This window comes from Semicossyphus pulcher, unplaced genomic scaffold (genome assembly GCF_022749685.1).
Source record: "Semicossyphus pulcher isolate SPU_LCO1_2020_fin unplaced genomic scaffold, fSemPul1.0.p SCAF_8, whole genome shotgun sequence".
Taxonomy (NCBI): domain Eukaryota; kingdom Metazoa; phylum Chordata; class Actinopteri; order Labriformes; family Labridae; genus Semicossyphus; species Semicossyphus pulcher.
Window position 1 is genome coordinate 19,399,304 of NW_027211759.1, and position 26,627 is coordinate 19,425,930.

Consider the following 26,627-nt stretch of genomic DNA (forward strand, 5'->3'; position numbering starts at 1 on the left):
ATGTCATGACATCGGAGGCGGGCGTCCTAGATTGAGGAAGTGTAGTTTAGCGAGCTCCCTGGCCTCCACCAGATGATGCGTTTTATGTAGTCTGGCGGAGGTTTTCCAGGTCCCATTGGAGAAGCAGATAGCGTCCTACAAGGGCACAGAGCGAAGTTGCATTTTGTTTCTACCATAATGGCATTAGCTCCTCATAATAGCATGATAGGACTGAGGTTGAAAATCAGTGAACTGGCCCTTTAACACAGAGCTCAGTGGAGAAACAGGGGCCTGTGGCTGGATTTGAACTATTAACATCACCTGAAGCCCGCACAGTAGGATAAATAAAACCACTGTGACGGACGTCCTTACAGCTCAAGCTGACTTGAGGTCTCTGACTTGAAAACCAGTTGTTGGCTAAAGGGTAGAAACGTCTTTGAACCACCTTTTTGCTTTGAATATAAAAAATAAAAACTCTATGAAGTGTAATTTAAAAAAACACAAACACAAAGGTTTGTTCATAAAAAAAGGGGCTGCAGCCGCTGCACATGGTTCCTGGACTGCAGCCATTTGTTCATCACGTGCCTTCAGTCATACTTTATTCACTGCGTTTAAACTTGAGAGCCTTTTATATTTTCTGTAGTTATCATGGACATGCAAAGTTATAAGTAATCAGAGTATCAGACACACAAGCTGAAAATGAAACAATAGTTTGGTGTTTATTATTTACACATACAAAGAGCATCATGGTAAGAAAGTAGCAACAGAAATGACACGTTTTGTTTCGTAAACACCAAAAAAACAAAAACAAAACTCGTTTCTTTGAGCTCATCATCGGCTCTGATATCTCTTACTTATTATTTCAGACCTCTGAGATAATTTCTAACTCTGATCCTCTCACTCACACAGACTGCGTTTCTGTCCCTGTCCTGGTCACTCGTTGTAGCGCGACAGTTTGAGTCGGGGGATGATGTTCATGGACTGCAGCTCCTGGAAAAGCAGCTTGCAGGCGTACGGGATACGCAGCGAGGACACGTGGCAGGAGGACTTACAGTAGTGACACCTGGAAGAGGAGAAACTCAGAGTCAGACTGGAGACAAACCAAGAGAAAAGTGTACTTTCATCACACCTGAAGACTTGTGCGGGTGTGACAGTCAGCACAGTTAAGAGATTTAACCTGATAGAAACTTTCAGGATTCTATTGATACTAAGGAGGTCGTGTGTTTTGACTTTATTGTCCAGGCTCCACAACAGTTTCAGATCTGTTGTTAGGGCCTCTCAGCTTTGAGAGGCCCTGGTGGAAGCTTTGCTACAGGTTTGTCATACATTGCTGCAGTGCCAAAGCATCTACAGTAATTTTCTAATTTACAGATCCAACACTTACCACCCGGAATATCCCAACAGGCCGCACTGTCCGCAAACATCCACCTCGAAGGCATCACTGGAGATCATGAGGCGCTCCAGCAGCAACATGCTCGCTCCGTAGCCGATCAGACAGTCGCGCTCCATCTCGCCCAGACGCAGACCTCCGTCTCTGGAGCGGCCTTCAGTGGGCTGCCTGACAGGTGGAAAGGAAACACAAACAGGTGAGACAGAGAGCAATAATTTGTTGTTGAACTTGCTTTGTGTGTGAAAGTCTGAATGTAATCAATCATGCAAAATAACAAGTGTATTTACAAGTCATAAGTCAGTGCAGAATAATTCAGAAAACTTGAGAAGCGTTAAATAACAACTGGATTAGCAGAGCTATGATCTCTGGAGGTTACCTGGTGAGAACAGCTCGGGGGCCTCGGGCTCTGGCGTGCATCTTGTCGAGGACCATGTGCTTCAGTTTTTGATAATACACCGGTCCAAAGTAGATGTAAGCCTCCAGAGGTTCCCTGATGAGAATACAGCATTCAGACATAAAGATAGAGCTAATGCACCCATGAAGATTTACACTACAGGACACAGTGAGCTTTAAAGTTATAATGTCGAAGATTTTCATTTAAATAAATGTCAGTTAAGTCTCTATCTATCGCCGAATGAGGTAACACAATGCTGATTGAGCCTATGGCCCACTGATGAAAGCCTGTGCTTTAACAGTATTATGGACTGGGTGTCTGTGGCGACTTTTGTGGAAAAAAAAATCACTAGCGGCGCCCAGTTAGTGACGCGTTTCCCATCACCCAGCAGTGGTTGGTCTGCCAGAGAGGGTAGGCGGAGCTAAGCGGCTGCCTTTCCGGTCTCTGCAAGTGTTGCGAGTAAACAGTAATCTACTATGGCTGAACAAACAAAGAAAAGATGGATGACTACAGATACAACTTCAAAAATAAAGAAACTAATTGGACGCTCAGTTGAAGGCAAACAGTCTAAAAGGAAAGCGACCATCAGTGAGGAAAATCAAGAGTTACAACCGGAGCCAACCGTGGACGTCACACTGTCTGGATATCTGGGAAGTGTGCTCCTGCAATTACTGTTTATTGCCATAGGTGCCGCCAAAGAGAACAAAACTGAGCTCTTCGAGATTACAACTTTATTAACACTAACTCTAGTTTTGTACATGGGCCCTTTACAAATGTTTATCAGGATAAAAGTCGTAACATAAAAATACCAAACATTTGCTGGTTTCATCCTCTCACACATGAGGGAGGACTTCTTTTCTGTTACAGATTTTTCACTGTGTTTGATAAATAAAAAGCTAATCCTACCTCTGGCAGAGAGCTGTAGTGACACTATGCTTGTTCAGGCTATTATGAAAAGTAACAGTAAGTTAGGAACTGACGTGCTGTGTTTAAAACAAGCTGATTGGTTGATCCTGCAAACTTCATTTTTGTGATGCAGATTTGACACAGAGAAATTCAAAGTATGAAAGGAACACTCAAATACAGTGAGCGATGTGTTCAGGAGTTGTGTTTGGTGCAGTTAAACACAACGTTTTGATTACCCAGTGATTCCTGAAGTGACGTAGTCTTTGCCCTGGTAGTTGTATCCATAACGGATGAGATCCTCACACACATCCTTCACCTTGCTGCCTCCGAAGGCCGTACCGTAGTGAAACCGTCCGTCCAGGACCCCCGCCTTCCCAGCCAGCAGTTCAATCAGCTTTCCCACCTGACAGAATCAGAAACACATCAATGGTTCATAACAGAGATCTTTTGTCATCTCTGCTGGCACCAAACGTTGATATTTTGGGTGAGATTAGATTACACATGTACTGCTCGGGGTCGGAGCAGCAGTCTAAGGATGACTGACTTCAACAATTCCACTGAGGTCGCACCCAAAGGACCCCTGACCCCATCACATAAAAGGAAACACCTACTCTCAGGCCACAGAAACTTCCTCCCGAGCCAAACATTTCTCAGTCTTTTCCATGACAACCACAGCGAGCAAACACGCTGCCGCTGACAACTTCAGCAGTAAAGACGGTTCAAGTTTTTACAGTGGAAGGGACAAAAAGAGGGCAGAGACGGAGCCAAGTTTCATGTCATTCTCATTCAGCACCATCCGACACTTCACATGTACTGTGCGCGTTTGATAAAACCTCCACACACTGCTACAGGCGGCGGCTTCGCTGGCAGCCGTCGCCGCAGCAACAAATATCTGTTTGTGAACAGTAAGATTGCTGCTTAGCGGCATCAATGGACGTGTGCTCTGGAGGCCAATGATAACCAGGAGAGGAGAGGAGCTTGGATAATGAGGGTTTTGTCTCAGAAGGGCGACACAAACTTGTGAAGAGAGACGGAGGTGATTCACACTGAAACACAAATAACTGTCTAAAGTTTGAAATCACCTGTCAAAATACCACATTTTCAAAGTAGAAGTGGATTTGATCCACAGGACAAATATAACAGAGATCTAAAATAATAAGTCAGTTATTTATTCACATTGGCATCAACTGTTTAGATGATCACTAATTTATTTCAGTTACTTTAAAAGAGCAATTCTCCCCTGGAAAAAGCCATCGTCAGTCAAAGCTGGTGTTCTCTGTAATCGATAGAAGCAATAATATTTTAAATTGGTGCCATCGCTTTGGAGAAAGTCGTACAAACAGCTTGTGGTTTCGCCCATTCTACATTCCTACAACACCCAGCGTGCATTGCGCCCCATCCCTCTGAAAGGAACGGCCCAGCGAGAGACGCTGGAGTGAAATATGACCGTTTCACTGCATGTGATGGCTCAGAGCGGTGCAGAATCACAAACACGACGAGAATATACCGGTGGATCGTCTAAAAAATATTCAGGTCTGCAGTCTACATTTCAAACCTGACGATTTAGAACGAGACATGACATCGGAGCATCCTAGATTGAGGAAGTGTAGTTTAGCGAGCTCCCTGACATGTTTTCTGACGGAGGTTTTCCAGGGCCCATTAGAGGAGCAGATAGCGTCCAAAGGCCAAAGGCACATAATGGCGTTAGCTCCCCATAATAGTATGACAGGACTGAGGTTGAAAATTGGCGAACTGGCCCTTTAAAAGAAATCACAATCCACTGGTTCCAGCTGCTCAGATGAGGTCGTTTGTTGCTTTTCTGTGTCATAGGATTATTGTAAACACAGTGCCTGTATGCTGTAGACATGAAAAATCTTCTGATCAATCAAAGATGAGAACTCTGGTTATTTGTTGGCATTTTGCTCTCTTTTATGACTTTTTTTGGACAAACATTTGAATCATTTATTGGAAGAATACTGAGCTGATTAATCTGCAACGAGGCTGAAACGGTTAAGAGTCATACCGTCATTCTGGAGGGATATCCGTGAGGGTTCATGATAATATCTGGACAGATGCCCGAGTCACAGAACGGCATGTCCTCCTGAGGAACGATAAGACCACAAACACCTGACACACACACACACACACACACACACACACACACACATCAGAGAGAGAAACAACATATAGGAGTTAATGCACACACCTGAGCACGCAGCAGTTTGACTGTACTTTTTGATAAACTGCAAATGAACAATTTCAGGCATTTATCTTTAATTCATGTTGCAAAACTCAGTCAACAGAAATATAAGTACTCGTACCAACAGGATATGTGATGCATTGTTTGATGTTATTCTCTATTTATCATTATTGTAAAGCTCATCTGTAAATGTATCAAAGTCAGCAAAATAACTGCAGTAATTCATTTTAACCAGAAGTCAGATCAGCCTCCCCCAGACTGTTTTATATCTCTGCCTTTGGGGTGAGGCTTGAACTGAACCTGTGTTGGAGCATGACATTCCTCGCTGATGTGGACAGACAGGCTCGTCTTTTGATTCACATGACGTGGGGGACGAGCGCCCTGGTAGCCAGGAGTTTAAGTGTGAGTGTAAATGTTTGCTGAGGGGCCGAAGCACTCTTCCCTGGCCAGGGCAAACAGATTGTCGGCCCATTTGCAAATGAAAAAAAAGAGAAAGAGCAGAGAAGAGAAGGAGAGCAGGAAGTGGAGAAAGGTGCTTAGCTTGACAGGGAGACCGGGATTACACATCCATGACTTTCAGTACAACTCAGAGGAAGTGGAGGGGATCAACTGGAGAGGAGAAATTGAATCCGTGCACGTGGGAAAAATTCACTATTAGCCGACCAGTCGGCGACACAGCAGACTGTTGATGCCCTGCAGGATGTAGTAACAGGATGTTGACTGGGAACAAGTGCAGCGATTTACTGGAAAGTCATCCAACAGCAGGAAGAAGGTGTAAAAGAGAAGAGAAAAGGCGAGAACAGCCGGGCCAGAAGAAAACATAAAAAGGGGAAAATCAAAAGAGAGAAAAGGCAGTAAGAAAAAAGGCTTGAATATCGGGGTAAAAGTAGGATGAAAGAGTAAAGAGAGCAGGAGGAAAGAAAGTGGAGAATGGAGAAGGTGAACAGAAAGAGAGAGAGAGAGAGAGAGAGAGAGAGAGAGAGACACTAGTTCCCATAGCAGACATCCTCGGTGTTGTTTGTTTTGTGTGAAAGTGAATGATAAAAGAGGCATGAAATCAGCAGAGAAAGGCAAGACAACAGCAAGGGTCCAGAGCCCTCCATCACAGCTCTTACAGCTCCACGCTGGCGGCTCGCACAATGGGCCCCTACTACGGACAACCCTCCACCTCCTCCCCCACCTCCACAGCTGTGAGAGTGTGTGTGTGTGACCGGTAAATAATTAACTTATTCTGCTCTGCTGACCAGGACTTATGAGACGAGTCATGAGTAGCTGGGAGATCTATTGCTGCAGAGAAATGCATCGCTAATTGAATAATGAAGCTTAATTTAGGAGTTTAGTGTAAAAAGTTTGTAAAAGAAGAAAGTTTTGTTTTTTAATTTAAGAATAGAAACCGAGTGAAGCCACAAACTGTTTACATTACTAAACTGAAGAGTGACGTCAAAGAGCTCCGACTAAAACGCTCCGTCCATCTCTTGCACATCTCAGACTTTCCATCCACATCTCCTCCGGCTAACCCCGAGGCGACCCCTCTCTCTCCGTCACTATCTGAGACAGAAGACATTGTCCCGTCCTGAGCTGACCGCCCAGTGGCCACAGCGTTAATGAGGAGAGTAAATTATGCATGGCGCCAGTTAGCTTTTTGATTAAAACATCATACCAGCCCTCTATAGGGGAGGTGCTGCAAAACAATAGAGGTTGTAAACACTTTTTCCCCCAGTAGCAGCAGAATACTGCTGGGGTGTAATAAATTTGCATAGTCTGGCACTGGACAAAGAGCCAATTAATTGAAAAGAGCTCTTGAAAGATGAGGACAGGGGGGCAGTGACAGAGCAACAGCCCCTGGGACTTGACTCAACAAATGCTGCAGCATAAAGACAACCAATTTTTTCCCCCCCAAAAGTCATTTAGGATCTTTCATAAAAGATTTGGGGCTTGAAGTGGTGGTTATTAACGTGATCCTCTGATGTGCCCGTTAAGGTTTGAGCTCAGCACGCGGTGCACCTTTCTGTCCGTGCCGACTGCTGAATTTGTCTCCGATCTCTGGTCTCCTCGTCTGCCTCAGGAGGATCTTGATGAGGAAAGCATCTTCAGCGTTGGAGGAGATCATCACCTTCTCGATGTACGAGTCTGTGGAGCCCTTATAGCTGCAGGAAAAAAAAGGAATAATTTCCTTTAGTTTGATTTGCAAGAAATTTAAATGTCAAGCTTTTTTCTTCCCCAATTTCTGCATCTGTCTACGCACAGGTTTGTCCACAGAGAGGTGACACAAGCTGAGGTCACAGTGAACACGCAGGGACGGGTGTGTGTGTGTGTGTGGTGTAACTCACCTGACGGGCACGTCTCTGTACTGGGGCTGGCCTGGCTGGGTACTGCCCTCCAGTGGTGTCTGGGTGACAGTTGGCATGGACTTGTTCACCAACACCTGCTTGTTCTCCACTCGCTCACCTGCACCACACACAAGACAAAACACACAGTTTATGGCTGTGATCTTTTCTGGACGAGCCGTCTGTGTTTCACTTTATGAAAACAAAACAGTCAAAGTGTGACGTAATTTGATTCCTGATCGACAAGCAGAACAGAAACGCACAGAGAAAATATTACTGAACTGAAAAGCAACAATTACTTATTCAACTCATAACTGAAACCTCTCTCACTGGAATTACATCCCATTAAGAAATATAATGGGCTCCTGTACACCTGAGTTACACTGCTCACTGACAGTGAGTGAATCAGACTGTAAGCCTGTTTGAGCATTTTATTTGTGCATGATCAGATGATAAAAATCGAATCATATGGATGCAGTCCTGCTGGTACTCACCAGGGGAGCAGATGCCGTCAGCATCCAGGATGCTGTGCCTCCAGATGGGCTTCCGTGTAGCAGCGTCCAGCATGGGCCCCATCACCTTGTCAAAGGTCTGGTTGGTGTAACGCCGCAGCGTGCACTTGGCATTTTTATAAACTAGGCACCGGCCAAATCCTGAAGGGAAACATACATATTTGACTTTCTAAGTGTTTTCTACCTGAACGAGTTGTTTCAAATATGTTAATGGAGACGTTAATTTTTGTACAATCAAGAAAAGAAATAGAGATCAAATTGCTGTGTGACTGACATCCCGCTCTCTGTCATCAGCAGATCTCACCTCTGTCAAGCGAGGCTTTGTTGAGGACCAGAGCGTCCTCAATGTCGTAGCCGCTGTAGCTCATCACAGCCACGGTGGCGTTCTGACCGGCTGGAAGCTTTTCAAAGTCGATCATCTCGATGGTTTTTGTTTTGACCATGGGCTTCTGAGGATACGCCAGCAGGTACATGAGAGTGTCGATACGATTCCTCTGGTTGTAACCAATCGTTCCTGCAGAGAGCATGTAGAACTTACAAGAACGCACTCTTTGGTGTGGGTCTATTTGTGTATGTGTATCATTAATCTTAATCTGTCTCTAAATCCAGGACTATGGTTGTTTAATCGTCATGCTGGGTGGGTGGGTCGGGGTTGGGCCTGGTTAGCAGCATCTCAGAGCAGCCGATCGGAGGAACAGGATGAGTTATTGCATAAAGCCCGGCCTCCCTTGAAGCCTTGACATTTGTCAGATGCTATTACTTCACAATCTGGCTACAAGCACAGTGTGTGTGATAATAGGCCCGAGCCACACAACCAGATTTGCACATGTATAGAAGCTGCCACACAAAACAGACAAGGCAGAGGATATTGGGCCAAATATAGTTCCAGTCTGTGTTTTTGTAATAGCGGGGGGAGGGAGGACGGGAGGGACGGAGGTAAAGCAGTGGGGTGGGGGTGACCGCGGCTCTTACGAATGTTAGCAGGGCTGTTTGGGGAAGTTTTGGTTACCAAGGAGTTGCGGGTGCGCACTCTGTGGTCTTTCGCAGCTGAGCACACTGACCCCCTGAGCACAGCCAGAGCAGACACAATGAATTGCTAATGACACTCTGGGTGACTGGCAGGGAAAGGGCCTCCGCACACACACAGCACAATAGAGAACCTACGCAAGCGCCCCATGTTTGATGTCCATGCGCATACACACACTGACGCACACTGACACACACACATAAGAAAAACACTCAATCACACATACAAATGTATTCTGACAGGAAGTAGCGCAAGAGCGGGGTTTTGGGGGAGACGAACCAGCAGGCTGCTTGTATCTATAGTGTTTGTTATTCTAATGTGCTTTGTATGATTTTAACTTATGCAAATAAAACTGTAAACTCTGAACCAGCAGATTAAGAAAGCTTAAGAACAGTGTAGAAGGGAGATTAAATTACTGTTGAGTTGTGAGCATGCATACACACAAACACAGACACTAACACTGCAGCTGTTTGGAGGATGTTTGAGAAAGGATTTGAGCTCTCCACAGTTCAATGACCTGTCTGCCGACTGAAGCTACCTGCTCCGCTGACTCTTACCCATCGCCTGCTTGCCCATAGCGCACTGGTAAGTGTTCCTGGGAGACTGGTTGTGGTGGGGGTAGGGGATGAGGCCCGCGCACACCCCGAGCAGAGTGAAGGGCTCGATCTCCAAGTGTGTCGTGTCTCTGAAGATGAAAGAAAATAATAATGAAAAGAGTTGAATGACGTAAAGAACACTTTTTAAACTCACGTCAGGCTCCTCACTTGTAAATCATGTGTTCATAAAGAGCGACCTGACAGTCGTTCTCCTCATTGACATCCAGGTACTCCACCAGGCCCTCGTGCAGAAAGTCTTCAAATGTTCTGGAGGCAACAAACGTGAGATTCATACGGTATAAAATCAACATGACAAGCTGGATTATCTTCAATATTATCATATGTATATGATTTTCTGCTCTTAGAGAAGCATTTCTTCTGACTCCCAGCCTCACCTGTAGCCCTGCGACAGATCCTCAATGTGTTTGTTTTTCACCATTGGCTGTCCCTTCTTCACGATGATGTACGGCCTGATGGAGAACAACACAGAACACTTTCAAACTAATACTGAGTCACTTACAGAGAGCATTGTGTTAATGGAAATAAAAATGTTATGCTATTGAAAATAAATAAATATTGCACAGCCCTTAGTGAAGAATGTATTGTACAGAGACGTGGACGTTTAAGTGTGTAACTAATTTCTGATTATGAAAAAGGGTCCTTCGCCATTTATCTTTAACTCTTTGTGTAACAGTCGGGGTTAAAGCCGCCCCACCTGCAGAGACGTCCTCCATCAGAAGAGATGTAGACGCAGCGGTCGGTCAAGTTGGTTGAGATTGACACAAACTCGTTGATGAATCCCGCCCTGCGCATCAGTCTGAAGGTACTGACCAGCTTAGGATGATCTCGGATCACACCGAGGATGTTACCTGTTGAAATTAAACAGACAGGTGGAGATAAAGATGGAGCCAAAACACGTATCAAGATTTAAATAACTACAGAAACACTAAAGTGTTTCCCAATCTATCCTCACTATATATATATATATATATATATATATCTTATTACATTACATCCTGTTTGTCCTGAAACCTGAAAGTGTAGAGTCCTGTACCTTTGTATCTTTCTTTTGATTGAGGGACATTTTAGGAAAACTTCAGCTTTATGATGTGAGAGTTTCCGGCATTCATAATCTGTATTAAAGAGTGAACTCATAAATGTTGATCATTTCTGTGTTTAATCTCTTTTTACAGGGACGTGGATTTTTGGGACGGCAAGTGTTCTGGTTTTTGTTTGTAGTACGCTTGTAGTCCAGTTCATATTGACCAATCACGTATCAGCAGGCTGCAGCGTATGCAGGAAAAACAGTCCGTGAAGAGAGCAAAAGCAGGCGGAACGTAATGCGGCGTAATAGCATCCCGGCTCCCATCAGCGGCTATCTGACGACAATTTAGCTTCTTATTAATCTCTTTAAACGGATATCTGCATGCTAGTTAGATCTAAAATTAAACTTGAGACAAATTCCCTGACACTGTGTCACGAAAGCTGTTCAGCATTCAGATTTCCCGACTTCCTCAAATGCATCATGATCAATCTGACCTCCGTTCAACAGACGAGCATTTTAAAAGTTTTCTCCTCCTCTTGAGGACAGACCTGACAACGTTTCATTTTTACTCTGCATCATGATGATGAAATGTCAGCAAAGTTAAGACCCGTTAATTAACGTAAATTCTTTTTCTGTAAACAACGCAGCACACGGAAAAGAAGTCTTGACTGGAAGTCGTTTATCGCTAAGCGCTGGTGGAAGCGGACACGTCCGCCATGTTTACCGTTGTGCCCAGAGGCTATATCTGCGTCAGACTACAGCCGATAGGATCCGAGATTGGTGTTTAATAAATGTGGGATGTATTTGTTTCCTGCTTGTGTTTCCCAGTCTGACGAAGGGTTGCAGCTGATGCTTATTTTCTTAATTATTGTTTTTAATTCAATTACCTTGCCTAAAAAAAGTCAACAAATATTAAAGACTACTGTCAGAGTCAAATTTGAGGTCTATACATTTCAGACTTATTTGTCCTACCACCAGTCTGAAATACAATGATGTTGTCTTTCTGTCATGTAGGACAGGTGACACAAGTCATTAAAAATCAATTGGATTAATTTTCTGTCAAGTTAACGAATCGTTTGAGCTCTAGAAGTAAGATCTATGAGGGATCCTTCAGCTGTCGTTCATAACTCCTCTTACCACAGGACCCGCAGGTTCTACTTCTGAGTTAAATTAACTTAAAACCACAAACTTTAAATGGAGAGAAAAAGAGAAAGAGTCTGCGTATACAGAACTGTATTCTAAACCTCTGTCGCTTGTGGAGGCTCAAACCGCCTGCAGGGGTTTGTTCATATCAAGTCTGACAGACAAACGAGTGGAGAACAGAGGAGACACTGTGCTCTGCCTCTGTGTGAGGGCACACGTGCAGTGAACACACTCTGAAGGGCTTTGACACCTGCTGCTACCAACTAATTAAATGGTATGGCAGCTAATATAATTTGACAGTTATCAGTGGCGAGACAAACATATACAGTAATTAAGGGGCCAAGTTCTGACTCAAGAATAATACCTACTGCTGCCACGAAATTAATGACTTATCAGCCTCCCTGCTAAATACTAAATTGCTTCTGTAAACTAAACAGAATATTTCCCGTCATGTTCATAAGCAAAGCTTTTAAAACGGAGAGGATTAAACTCTCTTTTCATGTGATCTAAAGTAACAGCATCCAGCGTTAATTCTCCCTCTGTTTATTTATTAGGCTCCGCTGCTGCAGGGGAGTTTCACCGTTGAGGAAGACGAGGAAGACGCTCGGGTACGAGAGCTCCTCTCCGCACAGCAGGTTGACGTCCTCTACGCCCAGGTTGAAGGCCAGCTTGATAATCGGACCGTCCTCCATGTCGGTGGTGATGTGGGTCATCAGAGCCAGGTTCTTCACCAGACCACAGGCCTGCAAACCAAAACAATCGTAAACACCGAGAACAGGCCTTTAAAAGGTTTCTAGTATTTACACTGAATGAGCGCACTCGATAAACTGACAACAAAATCTAGTCTGACATTTTCAAATCGCTGTCCTCCATGATAATCCCTTTTCCCCGTGGATTCTACAGACATAATATTATATCATGCAAATCGATGCTCACTGCTCAGGTGTGGCTGCTGCAGCTCACTCACCTCTCCTTCAGGGGTGTCAGACGGACACAGCATGCCCCACTGTGACGGCTGCAGAGAGCGCGGCCCGCTGACCTTCCTGGTCTTCTCAAACTGGGAGGAGATTCTCGTCATCATGCCAAGAGCCGAAATGTAGGAGAGACGAGACAGGACCTGGGTGACACCCTGACGGTCCATCTTGAATCTCTTCAGAGACCAGTTGCCCTGTGGACAAAAGAGTATTTTTTACCCTGCTTATATAGTATTTTCAAGAACGACATAAATGAAAGTAACATTGATGATGCATGTTTGAATTCTGAATGTTCTTCCAGCTTCCTAAACCTGGACTCAGACTCTGAAGCAGGCCTGAAGCATCCTCTCTATCCAATCATCCTTTACATCTCTGCTCGCTCACTCACTGTGGATATGGCGTTGACCATGCCGTTGGTGATCTGATCCTGCCGCATGTGCTTCACTACGTCAAACTGAGCCGCTCTCTGCTTGGGGATGATCTGGTCTGCAATTTTCTTCAGTTCAGAGTTGAACTTCTTAAACAGATCTTCAAACAGCAGCGACAGCAGCTGGAAGCAGAGAGAGAACATGTATTATTGATATTACTGCCCTCTCTCTGGATCGAGTAAAAACATTTCAGAGATGGAGTCGACATTTCATCTTCACACAGACTCTCGGCCGTCCTGACACCCTGCATCTGCTCCCGTCTCTCATCAGCGCTGAGGAGCGTTTAAAAGTCGCATTTAATAACCAGGTGTGCCGGCTCGCTGATAAGCCTGACCTGGCCTCCGTCCCAGGTCCCTGTCCTCCTCCACCAGGCCTACAGGAGGCAACCTCTCTCACAACCCCCCCCCACCCCACCCTCCCACCCTCCCTGTGCATTAGCATACATCAAAACAAACAGGCAGCGCTGCTTGAAATTAATAAAGAAATTAAGCTTCCGTTGCGCAGCCAGGCCAATTAGTTGAATGTCAGGGAACCATAATTGGAGAGTGAGGAGATTGCTGGCGTTGTTAGTGTGTAAGCCCCCTATTGAAAGAAGGCTCTGTGCCCCCCTCCTCCCCTCTCCTGCTCCTTATACGGAGCAGGTTGGGGGGGAAATTAAAGGCCTTAAGACAGCAGTAATTACATTATCAGAGCCGGGCCTGCGGATTAGCTCAATCGCTCCAGTCAAGGCAGCAATTCTATTGTCACGGTGCTGAAAAATCCCCATGCTTCCACAGCCTCTGGATTTTGGTGCCACCTCATATCTCTCTCCTGACAAAGCCAGGCTGAATACAGGGGGAGGGGGGGGCGAAAACAAAACAGGGAAAAACAAAGCTGAGGGAAAATAATGAGAGTCTTATTAAAAGAACGAGACAGGAACAAAGATGCAGGTGAGAGATCGGGGCTGGAGCAGCCGCTGTCCTCTGTTCAGGGCTGTGATCTGTTCGCACTGAAGCATTGAGCCTTATTCGTCCTTTTCTATACGCGTATTATTTATAAGCATCAAGCACGTTTTGTTTTCTAGAGTAAGAAAAGGTAGGAAACACCTTTCAGCTGACAGGAGTGAATGAAATGAATAAACAATGGTGCCTTTTGATGTGGGAACTGAACTCATTTACTACTTCCTGTTGATCAGCTGACACACGAAAACATAACAGACCTGCAGTCACATAATGAGTGGCTGAGTGGTGCATTAATGGTGGGATTATACAAGCAGTCAATAAATCCACATAGGCGGAAACAGAGGCTTACCTGTCCAGCCAACTCAAGACGTTTGTTGCCGTAGTAATCTCTGTCGTCCACCTTGTTGTCCCCTTGAGCCAGGATCACCCTCCGCACCATCACAGCCAGGTAAATACACTTAGCCCGGAAGTTAAACTCTTTCACCTACAAATATAAAGCACAATGATAAGACCTCGAGGCACACACCAAATATAATCCATGATTGTCGTGTGTCTGCGAACATACAGGCACGTGTGTGAGGATGAGAGATGCCAAGAGCTCTCTGGCCTCCTCCATCTTGGTCTTCTTGGGGCCTCCCCACATACGCTGTCTCCGCACCTTGTTCCCGAGGTACCTCAGAGCCTGAAAGACGGAAGCAGCAGACACGTCAGAGGTCAGAGAGCGGAGTGTTGTGTTGCTGAAAGTCCTGAAAACTCGTACCAGTCATTTATTTGATTAATATTTGGGGAATAAAACTTGTACCCCACCTGCCTCCCTCTACATACCTTTGGCTCAGGGATGCTAATAAGGGCTTAGAATACTCTCGTTAACTGATCATTAAGAGTTAACCAATGAAAGGGTGAATTTTTACAGGATCAACAGAAACTTAAACAACAACAAAAGTAATTGAAAATAGATTTAAAGTGGGTTATATATATTATTTCCCCATTTTAATTATTATTTATTCTCCACCTGATTTTAATAGAATAATACATGACAAACAACTGTCAGTCAAAGCGCACGGAGCACCACCAAGCAAAAAAAAACTAAAGAAAGAATCATTAAGAATTAATAAAAATTACATAATCAGGATTCCTGGTTTACATTGAGATCACTGATCTACCTTATAAATAAAAGGTTTTAAATTGGTTGCTAAACTTTCACTAATGACATTGGCTTTCTGTTTAAAGTATATTTCACCTGAGTTCCCGCAGCTGACCCTCGAAGGTGGGTGCGGGCTCCTCTTTCCACTTCTGAAGTATTGCTTTTTTCGCTAACCCCATACATAAAGAAACTGCCTGTGATTGACACTCGTCTGCCTTATTCAGTGTGGTACCAAGGAGGCCTATCAATGGATCTGGCTCCAAAGTGGCAGCATAAGCCTCTGACAACAAATGAAATAGAGAGTAAAACAAAGAGCCCTCAAGTGCATCACGGTTATTACAGGTAGGGGATACACCAGGGTATATCTTGGATTTTGCATAATGAAGTCGGTGGACTGAGGGGAGATAGTTAACTAGTTAATCGATCGCAGAGGGCGACGTTATTCAGATAAAATTGGTCGTAAAATATACCTGAGCAGCCCACCCAGGGTGTGTGTGAAACACTGAGGTGGTAACATGGAAGGCAAAGCTGGTTGTCCTTCATAAGTTGTTATTAATCAACCAAAAATGGTTTTGTCAGATAAACGGTTGATTTTTAACAGACTCTGACAAAAACAGGGAAAAGGCAAAAAGGAGGATAAAAAGAACCAAATAGGTCAATTAAAATTAATCTAATTAGGTCAATTAAAATTAATCTAATTAATGGGTTTAAATGGAATCATAGGCGTCAACTTGATGCATCAGAGTGAAATAACTTTGCCTGGTGAAATACAGTCTTAAATTAGATTCAGCTGAGGAAAAATTGGATCAAAGAAAGTAACAGTGTCTTTGATTCTGACCAGGCATCTGATGCAAATTGTCCGTACTTTTGTTTGGCATTTTCTTTAGACATGTTGCCATTGTTGACAGAGATAATGAACAGAATGAGGAAGTCAACTTTACCTATGGAGGCATGGAGTCAAAAGACGATGCATGTATCGGGATGTGGGAGGTCATATAAATCATGAAGGGTGTGATCCACACCCACACACACACCAACACACACACCCACACCTGAGTCAGTTTGCATCTGGAGCCCTCTACACAACTATAGGAGAGGTCAAAGGTTAATGAGGCTGAAGACGTTTTGCAAGACCACCCACCCTGTCCACCAGGTATAAAAAGGGCAACGTTGTGCAAACACACGTTTAATCTAAACGTTAATTCACAGAAATTAAAAATGTATAATTTATTGATTCAAAATTGATCAAGTCTGATGAAAAAGTGAATCAGAAGAAAAAAAGATGACAGTTAAATTTGGTTATGGCAGATTACTAATCATAATCTGATAACAATGTTTCTTAAGCCTGATCTGCCTTTAATTATATAGATTTAGGCCTCATTGTGCGCGACACAATGACCCAATGAATACCATGAAAAGACATCGCGGAGGCCGGCAGACAGAGGAACATGAGAGCTGCAGCCACCGGTTGCTAGGAGGCAAATGTGGCCTCATCAATGCATCAGTGGTTCCTCTAACAACATAATCTTTATGAAAAACAAATTGGCCGATTGCATTCATCTGTAGATGTCAAAGAAAACAGGCGGGCCCCTTGAATAACCCATGAAAGGCATTACTTAACTGGCTGGTAAGACAAAACCTTAGTCATCTGATCACAGGGAGACAAAGAAAATACCCTCTGTCAACCGGCAGGCGCATGTTTCTGTGTCTGAACGGCAACATCCTGCTCCTCACACTAAATTAACAGGCTCATTAAGGCTGACTGAAAACTCTATATTGTTGTTTTTCACTTCAAGCTGAACCCTTCACGTGAGTATACGTGCATGTATTCTTCTATACAGCACTTTGGTCCTCTGTGGTTGTTTTAAAGTACTTTACAGATGAAGTTGGATTGGATAATTCTTCAGGGCCAAAATAAATAAATATGTGTTTGAATATTATCTTAATGTGACGACATGAGAAATATGTTTATTGAACTTCTAACTGAGAGCTGGATGGTAAGATGACTTCTACAGTCATGTTTTAAGACATAAAATGCTCTGCTTTGTAAAAATCCTCCTAAGGCATCTCCTCCTTCTCCCGCATTCAAAATTCCTGAATCTGCATACTATGCAAATTAAATAAACCAAACACGTCTCTGTCATCATTTAGTGGCAACTTGTTGAAACTTGAAGCTTGAAATGTAATAATTAGTAGTAGTAACGTTAGTAGTCAGTAGTGAGTTTGCAAAAATTACGATGACCGTTACAGCTGGTTCGTGCATCGTTCAAGTGGTTGCCATAGGTTACACATAATGATATGCGTAGCGTCACTCCTTCCATTAACGGGATTGGCTCATCAGGTTTGTGACGTCTCAAACCTGCCAATCTGAAAACATGTCGTTCCGCCTGTCCTTGGTACACTGCAGTTTGAAAGCAGACAGGCCCAGCCATGGAGATGACTGCTTATGTTGTCCCTGATATGTCTTGTAGCACAGATATTGTATGTAGCAGATGTTTACAAGGTTAAACACTTGATTTTCACTGGAGTTGGTCTTTAAACATGAAGCAAAAAGACTACAGAGAGTACATCTAGTCTGGATCTGTCCAAAGATGACCAAATCTTTCTAATAACATCTCTTAAGATCAATAATCACACTCTAACATGTTGTTTGTTTAATGTGTCCAAAAACCGAAGAGTCAGAGCAACAAGTTGAGGTTTTAAAGGGGGTGGGTCATGTGACTTCCCATGTCTTGTTGTGACTTTAAGGTTGCCAGGCAACCAGCAAAGACTCCAATAAATGAGTTTTAGAAGTGCTGTAGTTGTCACCATTGGACAGAGGCAGGCTAACTGTTTCCCCCTCCTTCAAGTCTTTGTGCCAAGCTAAGCTAACTGGCTGCTGGGTAAAGCCATAAGTTCAGTGTTTTTACTTATTTTTCTATTATAATATATTTTATCCTTTGATGATGGCCTGATATTTTGTTAACATCTAGCAAACTGATATTAATGTTAAAATTTGACAGATTATTCCTTTAATGTAATGATGATTTTTCGGCACACATGAACCCCTGAGGTACCTGAGTCTGTGTGAAGATCTGGGCCTTCTGACACTCCTCCAGGCTCGGGGCGAAGCTGGACATAACGTGCTCCTCCGTACCAATCATCTGCACAATCTCCTGGTCGCTCTCTACGCCCATACCCTGTGTGAACACCAAGAAAAGTGTGTGTGATGTGATCTGATGGCAAGATGTAAGGAGGGAAAAAGTTTAGAGCATACTATAGGGTTATATTATTTCATTCATTAATCCATAAAGGTCTCATAAGTGTGATGAAATTGTACTTTACAACTTGTTACTGCAGCAGGAGGTGAGCTATGAGTCACGAGGAGGCGAGGTGTGAATACAGGGAGGGAAGGGGTGAACTGGGAGTCAGAAGGTTGTCTGACATTTGCTTATGGAAATGTGAAGCTGTGGGAACTAAACCGTCTGTCCCACACAGAGTCTGACGTTGTTTCTGCAGCCTCAGCCAAACACGGGGAAGAAGTCACCCAGGATATACAAGAGCACAGCAAACAGAGCGAGCACGCAAACTGTGTCCTGTGGATAATGACACTCGACGCGCACAGGACATGTTTGGAGAGATTCGTCCTCAGAGGGGAGAGAAGTTAATGATGCCAGCTGGCTGACTGACATTTTCATTGAGAGCAAAGGGCGACGTCAAAATGAATCTGATGAAGAACACATAAAAGCTTCTCATCTTCAAGTACGCAATAACCTGCAACAATATCTCTCATTAAATACACGAAGTCCTCGTGCTTAAATCACCTTTTACAGACACTTCAAGGGGATCTAGTAGAACACAACAGGACACACGATCAGATGAAGTTTGGAAACAAACTGAGCATTTGATTCAGCCTGTGGAGCAACTACTTAAACAAAACAGCTTCATTCAACATTATATAGCTGTATTGTAGCACCTCCTACTGGCTGCAAGGTGTAACTGAGCTGTTTCATCATCCTCGACAACATCTGATTTACCTTGAATATGATGGCTATTGGGGCGTCCTCTGACAGCGTGTTGTGTCTCAGGTAGAATCGTCCTTGTTTGACGATCATATTAGTTCTGCTTTTCTTCTCATGAGTGGAGCTGAGGGAAAAAATCAACTGAAGAATTAAACAAATAAAGTTTCCACAGACAGGAGAATTGGAAACTATGCGGAACAAGATTAACATAATATACATGAATATATAACAAAATATATATTTGCAACTGCAACAAGAGGCAGTTTCAGGTCGTTAAAGCATCTCTGCTTTTGTGGGCAGTACCCTGTTTGTTTCACGTGCACACGCTTAAGAACACTTAAACATGCTCAGGTTTCAAACAAATGTCTTTATTCCTTAAACATTATGGTTCTGATCTACACGTGGCGTAAACATGAAGCAATGAAGATGCCTTTTATAAAGCTCTGTCGCTGCACTGATTGAACTGTTGCAGTACCTGGTAACTGAGGCTCCGACTGCACCCTTCCTGTCCTGCTCCACAATGATTCGATTCTTGGACAGCTGCTCTTGGATCAGAATGACTTTCTCTTGACCTTTCACAATAAAATAACCCCCTGTGAAAAAAATGAGAGTAGCAAAATTAGGAACTGTTTAAAACTAAACTGTTTTATTTCTCTCCGTCTGTGCAATGTTTGTAGTACCTGGATCCAGAGGACACTCGTTTAGTTTTGAAAACTCCATAGGAGTCTTTCCTGTAAGAACACAGTTTGAGCTTCGCAGCATGATTGGCATCCTGTGAAAAGAAACAACAGTGTATGAAGATTTCTTCATATTGAACAACATTATTTTGTATACGTTTGATGATTTGTTTTTGGAAGGATCTAGAAAAGTAAATGAGAGCAGCATTTTATGATGTTAAATGCAGATTATTGAGTTGCCCTGCTGGCTTGTAACGTTTTGTTTTAACTGGGCCGGATGCGACTCTGTGGGATACAAAAAGACAAGCGATAATACCTTCCGATGGGCAGAGCATTACGGATGATTCTCTGACTTCCCCGAGTGTATTCGATGTCCACTGTGATGGGCGCTGAGTAGGTCATGTCTCTGAGACGACACTGTGGAAACAAACAAGAGAGATGAGCTTAATCTGATATTTGATGTCATTATAATATAATACCAGAATGATCACACATTATCCCTGTCAGGGCTACAACTAGCGTTATGTAAAGAGATCAGTTCATCAATGTTGTATTTAATGTTGCATTACTGCCAACAAAGTAGGTTTACCTCATGAGGCGATACTGGTCTGGTTACATTGAAGCTTTCCTCCACATCAGGCATGCCAACGTAGATATTGAGGTATCTGAAAGTATTTTAAAACAACACTGAATCTCAAAGCCGCTTCATGTGTGTCTGGGGGTCATTAGTGTTAAATAATTTACTGCAAAAGATCACAGCTCATGTGACTTACTTGAGGTACCACATTGGATCAGCATCACTTGTGATCTTCTCATTTGCTTTCATTATTTTCTTTATCTGGAACACATGACATAATGTATAATATTATATATATGCATAATATGTACATAAAGACGCAGCTGAGACAGTAGCAGAATCCTGATGAAAGGTCATGTCATGTTTTACCTCCACATTGATGAAATAGTTGAACGAGTCGATGTGCTGCTTCACCAGTCCTTTCACCTGGAGAATAGAGAAAAAACACGGAAAGTCTTATTATGGGCGCTGAAATAAATACAGTTTGTGTTGTGCTGTAACAACTTTTCTGATTCATTTTAATTTAATTTTGATTAATGTTTCTGATCATTTATTTTCTAGGACCAGAAAAGAACTTTGTGTATCATTTATATAACTGGGTGTATGGGGCCGTTGCACCCCAGACTGCAAGTCAATGTGAAGGACTATAGAGCAAGTCAGCAACTTATGGTTATTAATCATCAATTATCTCTCAATCTAGATTTTTGGGGGTTAATCAATTGGTTGTTTCGTCCATAAAATGTCCATAAAAGCCCAAAATGACGTCTTAAGAAGTCTTTCTTTGGTCAAAACCCCGAAAATATTAATTTTAATGTCATAGATAAGTAAAGAAAACAATTTTCACATTTAGGAAGCTAAAATGACTACACATTCTTGACAACCATTCTAATTGACTCAGCCCTTTATTAAGGCAACACCAGGTGTCAGTGTGATTTCTGCATTAACATTAACAGTGTCCTTAATATATCAACAATATATTCACTACATTAAAGACGCACAGACTTCCTCTCGTTTTTATTTTATTCAAGTTTTTGTGTCAGTAATGTTTTTTTTCTCAAGAAATATGTTTCAAAAATAAAATCACTTATAATATCAAAGAGGATATTTTGACTAAATTAAGGATGAAAAGGTGCATAAAGGTGTGTTCTGTTACCTTTAGGAAGGCTGGCAACAGTTTCCATTTTTCCTGTCAAAAGAAAATAGAAATGAGTAATTATGAGGTGTCAAAAAAGGATTTGAAAGATTTGAAAGGATGTACAGCACTTTGCTCGCCAACAGTTTTACCCTACATGTAGTTAATGGCAGTTCCTCCGACAAAATGCAAATACATGTGACTCTTTTCAGGCAGTTACTACACTCAAACCACAACAAGGTGAAACAAGGTAAAAGTTTGGGGTAATGTATCCCTCCACACTGTGTAATGTTTGGCTGTGCAGTTAGCCACTATGCTAACCTGTCTGTACTCGTGGTGTGAAACTTTCCGTGATTTCTTTCTGATAAACTCACCGCTACAGTGTTGACAGGAGCCGCCAGCTGCTGGGGAGTCATGTCACAAAACTCTCCTCCAAGTATCTCCATTGTTACTTCAACTGTTCAACTATAAATACAAAAAATTATGGTCATAATGTCAGTGTTGTCAAACGGCGCCGGAAGTTGCAACAACATGCGTCCCACTCGTGTTCCACTGTAAAACCTCCGTGCCGGCAGATCCAAATAATGTGTTCCGCTTTCAGAGAAACAGAAAAAAATAAAAGGCTGTTTTATCTTCTTATAATTTGAGGATCCTTGTTTGTGGATATTTAATGTTTTTTAGTAATTATCTCTAAAAATATTTACTAAATATTCAACCTGACAACAACCAAATATGTAAAATAAACATGTGAAACGTTATTGTGATTTCAAGGTATTAGTAGTTTACTTTTCATTATTAATTACTTGGTAAAAGGTCAGTTCACCTGTTTGCAAAATAAAAAAAACATTTACATGAAATAAAATAAAATAAAAATATCTCCTCAATGAGTTTTAAAAGATATCTGGTCATGTGGATATACATCCATCCATCCATCCATTACCTATACTGCTTATCCTGCAGGCTATCCCAGCTATCATCGGGCGAGAGGCGGGGTACACCCTGGACTGATCACCAGTCAATCACAGGGCGGACACAGAGACAGACAACCTTTCATGCTCACACCCAGACCTACAGGCAATTTAGAGTCACCAGTTAACCTAACGAGCATGTCTGAGCTGACCATGAACTGTGGGAGGAAGCCAGAGTACCAGGAGGGAACCCACACATGCATGCATGCAAAAAAAGCTTGACTTCACTAAACTAAAGATAATCCTAAAAATTCCAAGTAACAATATTTAAGTCAAGATTTAAAGAATACTAATAAAAAATAGGACATTGCCTAACACCTGATATGTTCATTTTAAGACTCTTTCACCAAATAAGCAAAGCTTTTAAAAGCAAAATAGTTACTGGCGATCAGCATTCAAAGACATAAATGATTTGTCTTGTCATTCAGTCTTTAAAAGTTATTAAAAGCTCTGATCTAAAACGTCTACAGATGTTAAGTATTCATGCTTATACGTCAACTTTAACATTAAAACGCTGCTCATATGTTTACACATCATGAAACATAAGGACACTTTAAGCCCGTGTATGTGTTAAAAATGAAATATAATGGGGTACTTTGTCATTTTGTTATGGCCACTTTAGAGAAATAAGGGATTGGTGTGTTTCCTACTTACAACTCACATTACAACTAAGAGGTCATTAACATGTATTACAATGTTTAATGAAAGTTATTTTTATTGCATAACAATATCAAATATTTGATTTTGAATAGCAACATTACTGAATTTACATTTTTTATGGAATGAGTGTACACACCTAAGTGCTGTTTAAACCAAACCTCTTTACATTCTTGTCTTAGATACATGGACATTATGACAAATCACTTTGTATCACAGGATCCTCCACCTCAGTGTGAGGGCTGGCTAACATGCCGGCTGTTGCTGCTGAGAAGTTTGGGGTATGCCGTCCCGAGGGAGCGTCCGTGCCTGATGACCACCAGGTCCATCTGACACTGGTCGATGTTGACGAGCACCGTGGTGCTCCTCTCTGTGCTCATGAGGAAGACGATGGTGAAGAGTGCCATTTCAAACTCAGGGCTGGTCCCGATGAAGGCGCTGCCGACGGGCTTCACCAAACCGTACCAGCTGAACTGGAGGTTCAGGACGTGGTCGTCTTGATCTGGCTGTGGAAACGCATTCATGTTAATCCAGAATAATAAGTCAGACACACTTGGTGTGGGTGGAGAAAAAACACAACAGTTGTTTCAGAAAGAAATGCATCTATTTGTCTGTGAACTGAACTGTTGTACATACTAAGTCATGATCCCTGGCCTTGTATCCCTTGTAGTCCAAGAGGTTGTTTTTCTCTTGCAGGTAGAACTGGACCCAGTTGTGAAAACCAACGATTTCCGTTTCAGATTTTGTCTCTCCGACAAAGACGTGCTCGAATCCACAGGAGTCCGTGCTGGTAAATGATTTTGTTTAGAAATACAACACAAAATAAAACATTACTTTACAACAATTATACAACCTTTTCACATTTGTAGTAGGTTACGACTTCAACATTCAACACAGACATGATGATGATGTCTAGGCCTCTCACCCTGCGTTTCTCTGTCTGCGGTAGAGGTTGAACCAGATCAGGTGCAGTTGATTCTTAAACAGCCTCAGGTTAGCGTTGGACTGTCCTTTGCTCACCAGATATCTATGAGCCCGCTGTGGAGATAACACATTTATATATTGTGTTTATACTTTTAAAAATGTTATTACATGTTAAAACCAGCAGTGCGTAGAGATGTCAGAATGTGCATGTGACAAAATTCTCATTGTCTTCCAGGCTTGCTTAACAGGAGGAACCAAATTCTAAAGAGAAACATCGAGGGGAAAGTCTTTGGTCTTGATGTGAACTGCACACATGCTTTTCTTCCAAATACAATGAGTACCGCATGTCCACATTTCTCCTATGATCCTTTGGGGAGACCACTGAAGCCAACACAGCATTCCTCAGCTGCGCACAGATGTTAGCAGATGTTTTTCTCTCCATAACAACATGAGGTTTTGTGTTCAAGGAGCAGAGAGACAGGAAGAGACAAAAGTCCCTCTGGAGTTCAGCTGCAGTTTCAAACCCGCAAAATGTTGGAGAACTGACAGAAAACAACTAGCGGGGAGCAAAACAACTAATAATACACTGTTTTTTATATCTTCTAATGGAGAAGAATGAAAACAAATAGGTGGAAAAGATGAGGTGTGGTGCAGAAGAGTGTACATGGCTTAAAGTGCAGCTGGTTGTAACATGTCAGATGTACCTTCATCACTTCTGTCTCTAAGACGGCATCCAGGAAGAGACTAATCTCTGTTCGCTCCTCTGTTGTGACTCGTTCAGTCACGCCTGTGGACCGCTCATAGTTGTCCAGAAGTTTTGTGAACCCTGCAATCACAGAAATGTACTTTATAAGAGTCTGCAAATAAGCTGGATATTTAGGCACAGTAGGAGGAAAACTATCTCTGTCTGCTGAGGACACACTTACGGGAGAAGGTGGTTGAGCCCTCCAGCTTGCTCTCATTGACGTTGGAGAACAGAGGCAGTGAGGCGTGATCCTGTACAACATGGCTGCCCTGGTTTACATAACTGGCTCTACCCTGTAGAGTTTAAAGAATATATCATTATAAGAACAGAGGAAAAGTGCTGCCTGATTGAAATAATGCTCCATACCTGAACAGAGACTGTGTAGTCCACGCCCGGAGTCATGCGATTTACATCCAATGTCCACAGCTCATTGAAAAGATTGGATAGTTCCTGGTTTACAGTTCTGTTATATAGAGCCAGACAGGAGAATACAGAAAAACTGACAAATACTGTCAACAACCACAATAAGTCATGGCATAAGTTCTTATTGGATACTGTACCTTGATGCATTCAGGCCAGTGAGGGTGAATGTAAGGAAGACAAGGACTCCACAGAACCTGTAAATCACACATTTGACACATTTTCCATAAAAACGTGAAAAAACTGAGAAAAAAAAACATGTTTTAAAACATTCTGCTCTTCTCTCCAATCTTATAAACAGCAAACTTCACTTGACTCCAGGGATGACATCATTTTCAGATGAGTTTTTGCCCAATAATAAAATACATACCTTGCCATGGTTCTTCTCGCAAGCTTCCACTCCTTCAACTCGAACTACAGAGAAGTACTCACAAATGTTTCTGCAGGCGTTAGACGAAGATATTAACTGCGCATGTCCAAACGTTTTCTTTGAATTGCCACCAGATGGCGCTTTGTCTCTTTGGTTTGATGCTCTTTCAACAGGTAGCCTATGTTCTTAAACTACACATGTAATGATGGCGATAAAATGATCATAACTTCAAGTGGAAGTCCCTGAATAATTTCTTATTCTATTGGCACAGTTTTCTCACACAGCTACGAGCTAGACAGCATGGTCTTCACATGAAGAAATATAAAGTATTCTATAATTTTATTCATAATCTTTTCCCAAAGAAGAGGGATCTGTTTCTGCCGAGTGAGCTTTTTTAGGTGAGAGGTACAACACTTTAAATAAACACTAATTACGGAATCTGTGTAGGGCTAAGAAAGATTGGGCCAAAACGTACTAATGTATGCAAATGTAAGGTGGAGAAAATGAAGAGGCAGAAGTTGTCTAACTGTGACCCGTTGACAAACCAGATATTGGGCCAGTAGACAAGACGAAGACAACATTTCCCCCTTATTATATCTCAGCCCAGTGAGTACCAATCGGGATTTCAACATACATTTTTTTTGTTTAAAAGAAAAGGGTGAAATGAGGTCTAAACGCAGTTACATCCTCAACGTGTCCCAAAACACAGTTTGAACGAAGACGGCGCATGCGCACGTTATCGATCGCTCTGGGGGGAAAATAATATTTTTTTTAGAAAGTTAAAAAAAGAAACAAACACCAAACAATGTCTTATACCACACCTATAAGAAAGCTTGTGGCATAAAACCATAAAGTGATTCAAGTAGATTTATTCTTCAGGTCTTCATCAGATCACAGCTGCTCAGGTCACAAATCAGCATCTCTGACCTGATGAGAAAATACTGACTCTGATGCCTCATTCCATCTCAACAATTGATGACTTCTTTGCAAAAAACAAGAAAAGTGCGATGGATGAACTACATGATAAAAGGTTGCTGAAAACCCAAATCATTCACAGTTGATATCATCTTTGACGTGGGAGACAAGCTGATAAATATCAATCAGCTGGCTGAAAATTATTCATCTGGCATGCCTTCACTGATGCTGACTG

General features: G+C 42.5%; 2 protein-coding genes across 3 annotated transcripts; both read right to left on the reverse strand.

Annotated features, from left to right (window-relative positions):
• Positions 1–51: 51 nt before the first annotated feature.
• polr3b (polymerase (RNA) III (DNA directed) polypeptide B) lies at positions 52–21,897 on the reverse strand. Of its 2 annotated transcripts, XM_069686027.1 has the most exons (29): positions 21,768–21,897; positions 21,415–21,447; positions 20,631–20,687; positions 20,458–20,522; positions 20,274–20,349; positions 20,001–20,101; positions 19,688–19,779; positions 19,483–19,600; positions 19,023–19,131; positions 18,063–18,185; positions 14,428–14,544; positions 14,212–14,346; positions 12,882–13,043; positions 12,487–12,687; positions 12,100–12,262; positions 10,047–10,200; positions 9,727–9,801; positions 9,500–9,598; positions 9,293–9,420; positions 8,013–8,222; positions 7,691–7,849; positions 7,200–7,317; positions 6,874–7,016; positions 4,693–4,796; positions 2,906–3,072; positions 1,746–1,859; positions 1,364–1,537; positions 885–1,042; positions 52–135 (listed from the first exon to the last, which is right to left on the reverse strand). In XM_069686027.1, exons 1-28 carry the CDS (start codon positions 21,837–21,839, stop codon positions 913–915), a joined length of 3,399 nt encoding a protein of 1,132 aa, XP_069542128.1. In that variant the 5' UTR covers positions 21,840–21,897; the 3' UTR covers positions 52–135; positions 885–912. The 2 variants fall into 2 exon arrangements, with proteins under 2 accessions (XP_069542128.1, XP_069542127.1); XM_069686026.1 differs by lacking the exon at positions 52–135 and having other exon boundaries at positions 674–1,042.
• Positions 21,898–23,153: 1,256 nt separating this feature from the next.
• endouc (endonuclease, polyU-specific C) lies at positions 23,154–25,146 on the reverse strand. The gene is made up of 6 exons (XM_069686840.1): positions 25,054–25,146; positions 24,869–24,980; positions 24,647–24,768; positions 23,944–24,056; positions 23,655–23,805; positions 23,154–23,524 (listed from the first exon to the last, which is right to left on the reverse strand). The coding sequence occupies exons 1-6, from the start codon at positions 25,087–25,089 to the stop codon at positions 23,249–23,251; spliced, it is 810 nt and encodes a 269-aa protein (XP_069542941.1). The 5' UTR covers positions 25,090–25,146; the 3' UTR covers positions 23,154–23,248.
• Positions 25,147–26,627: the final 1,481 nt, after the last annotated feature.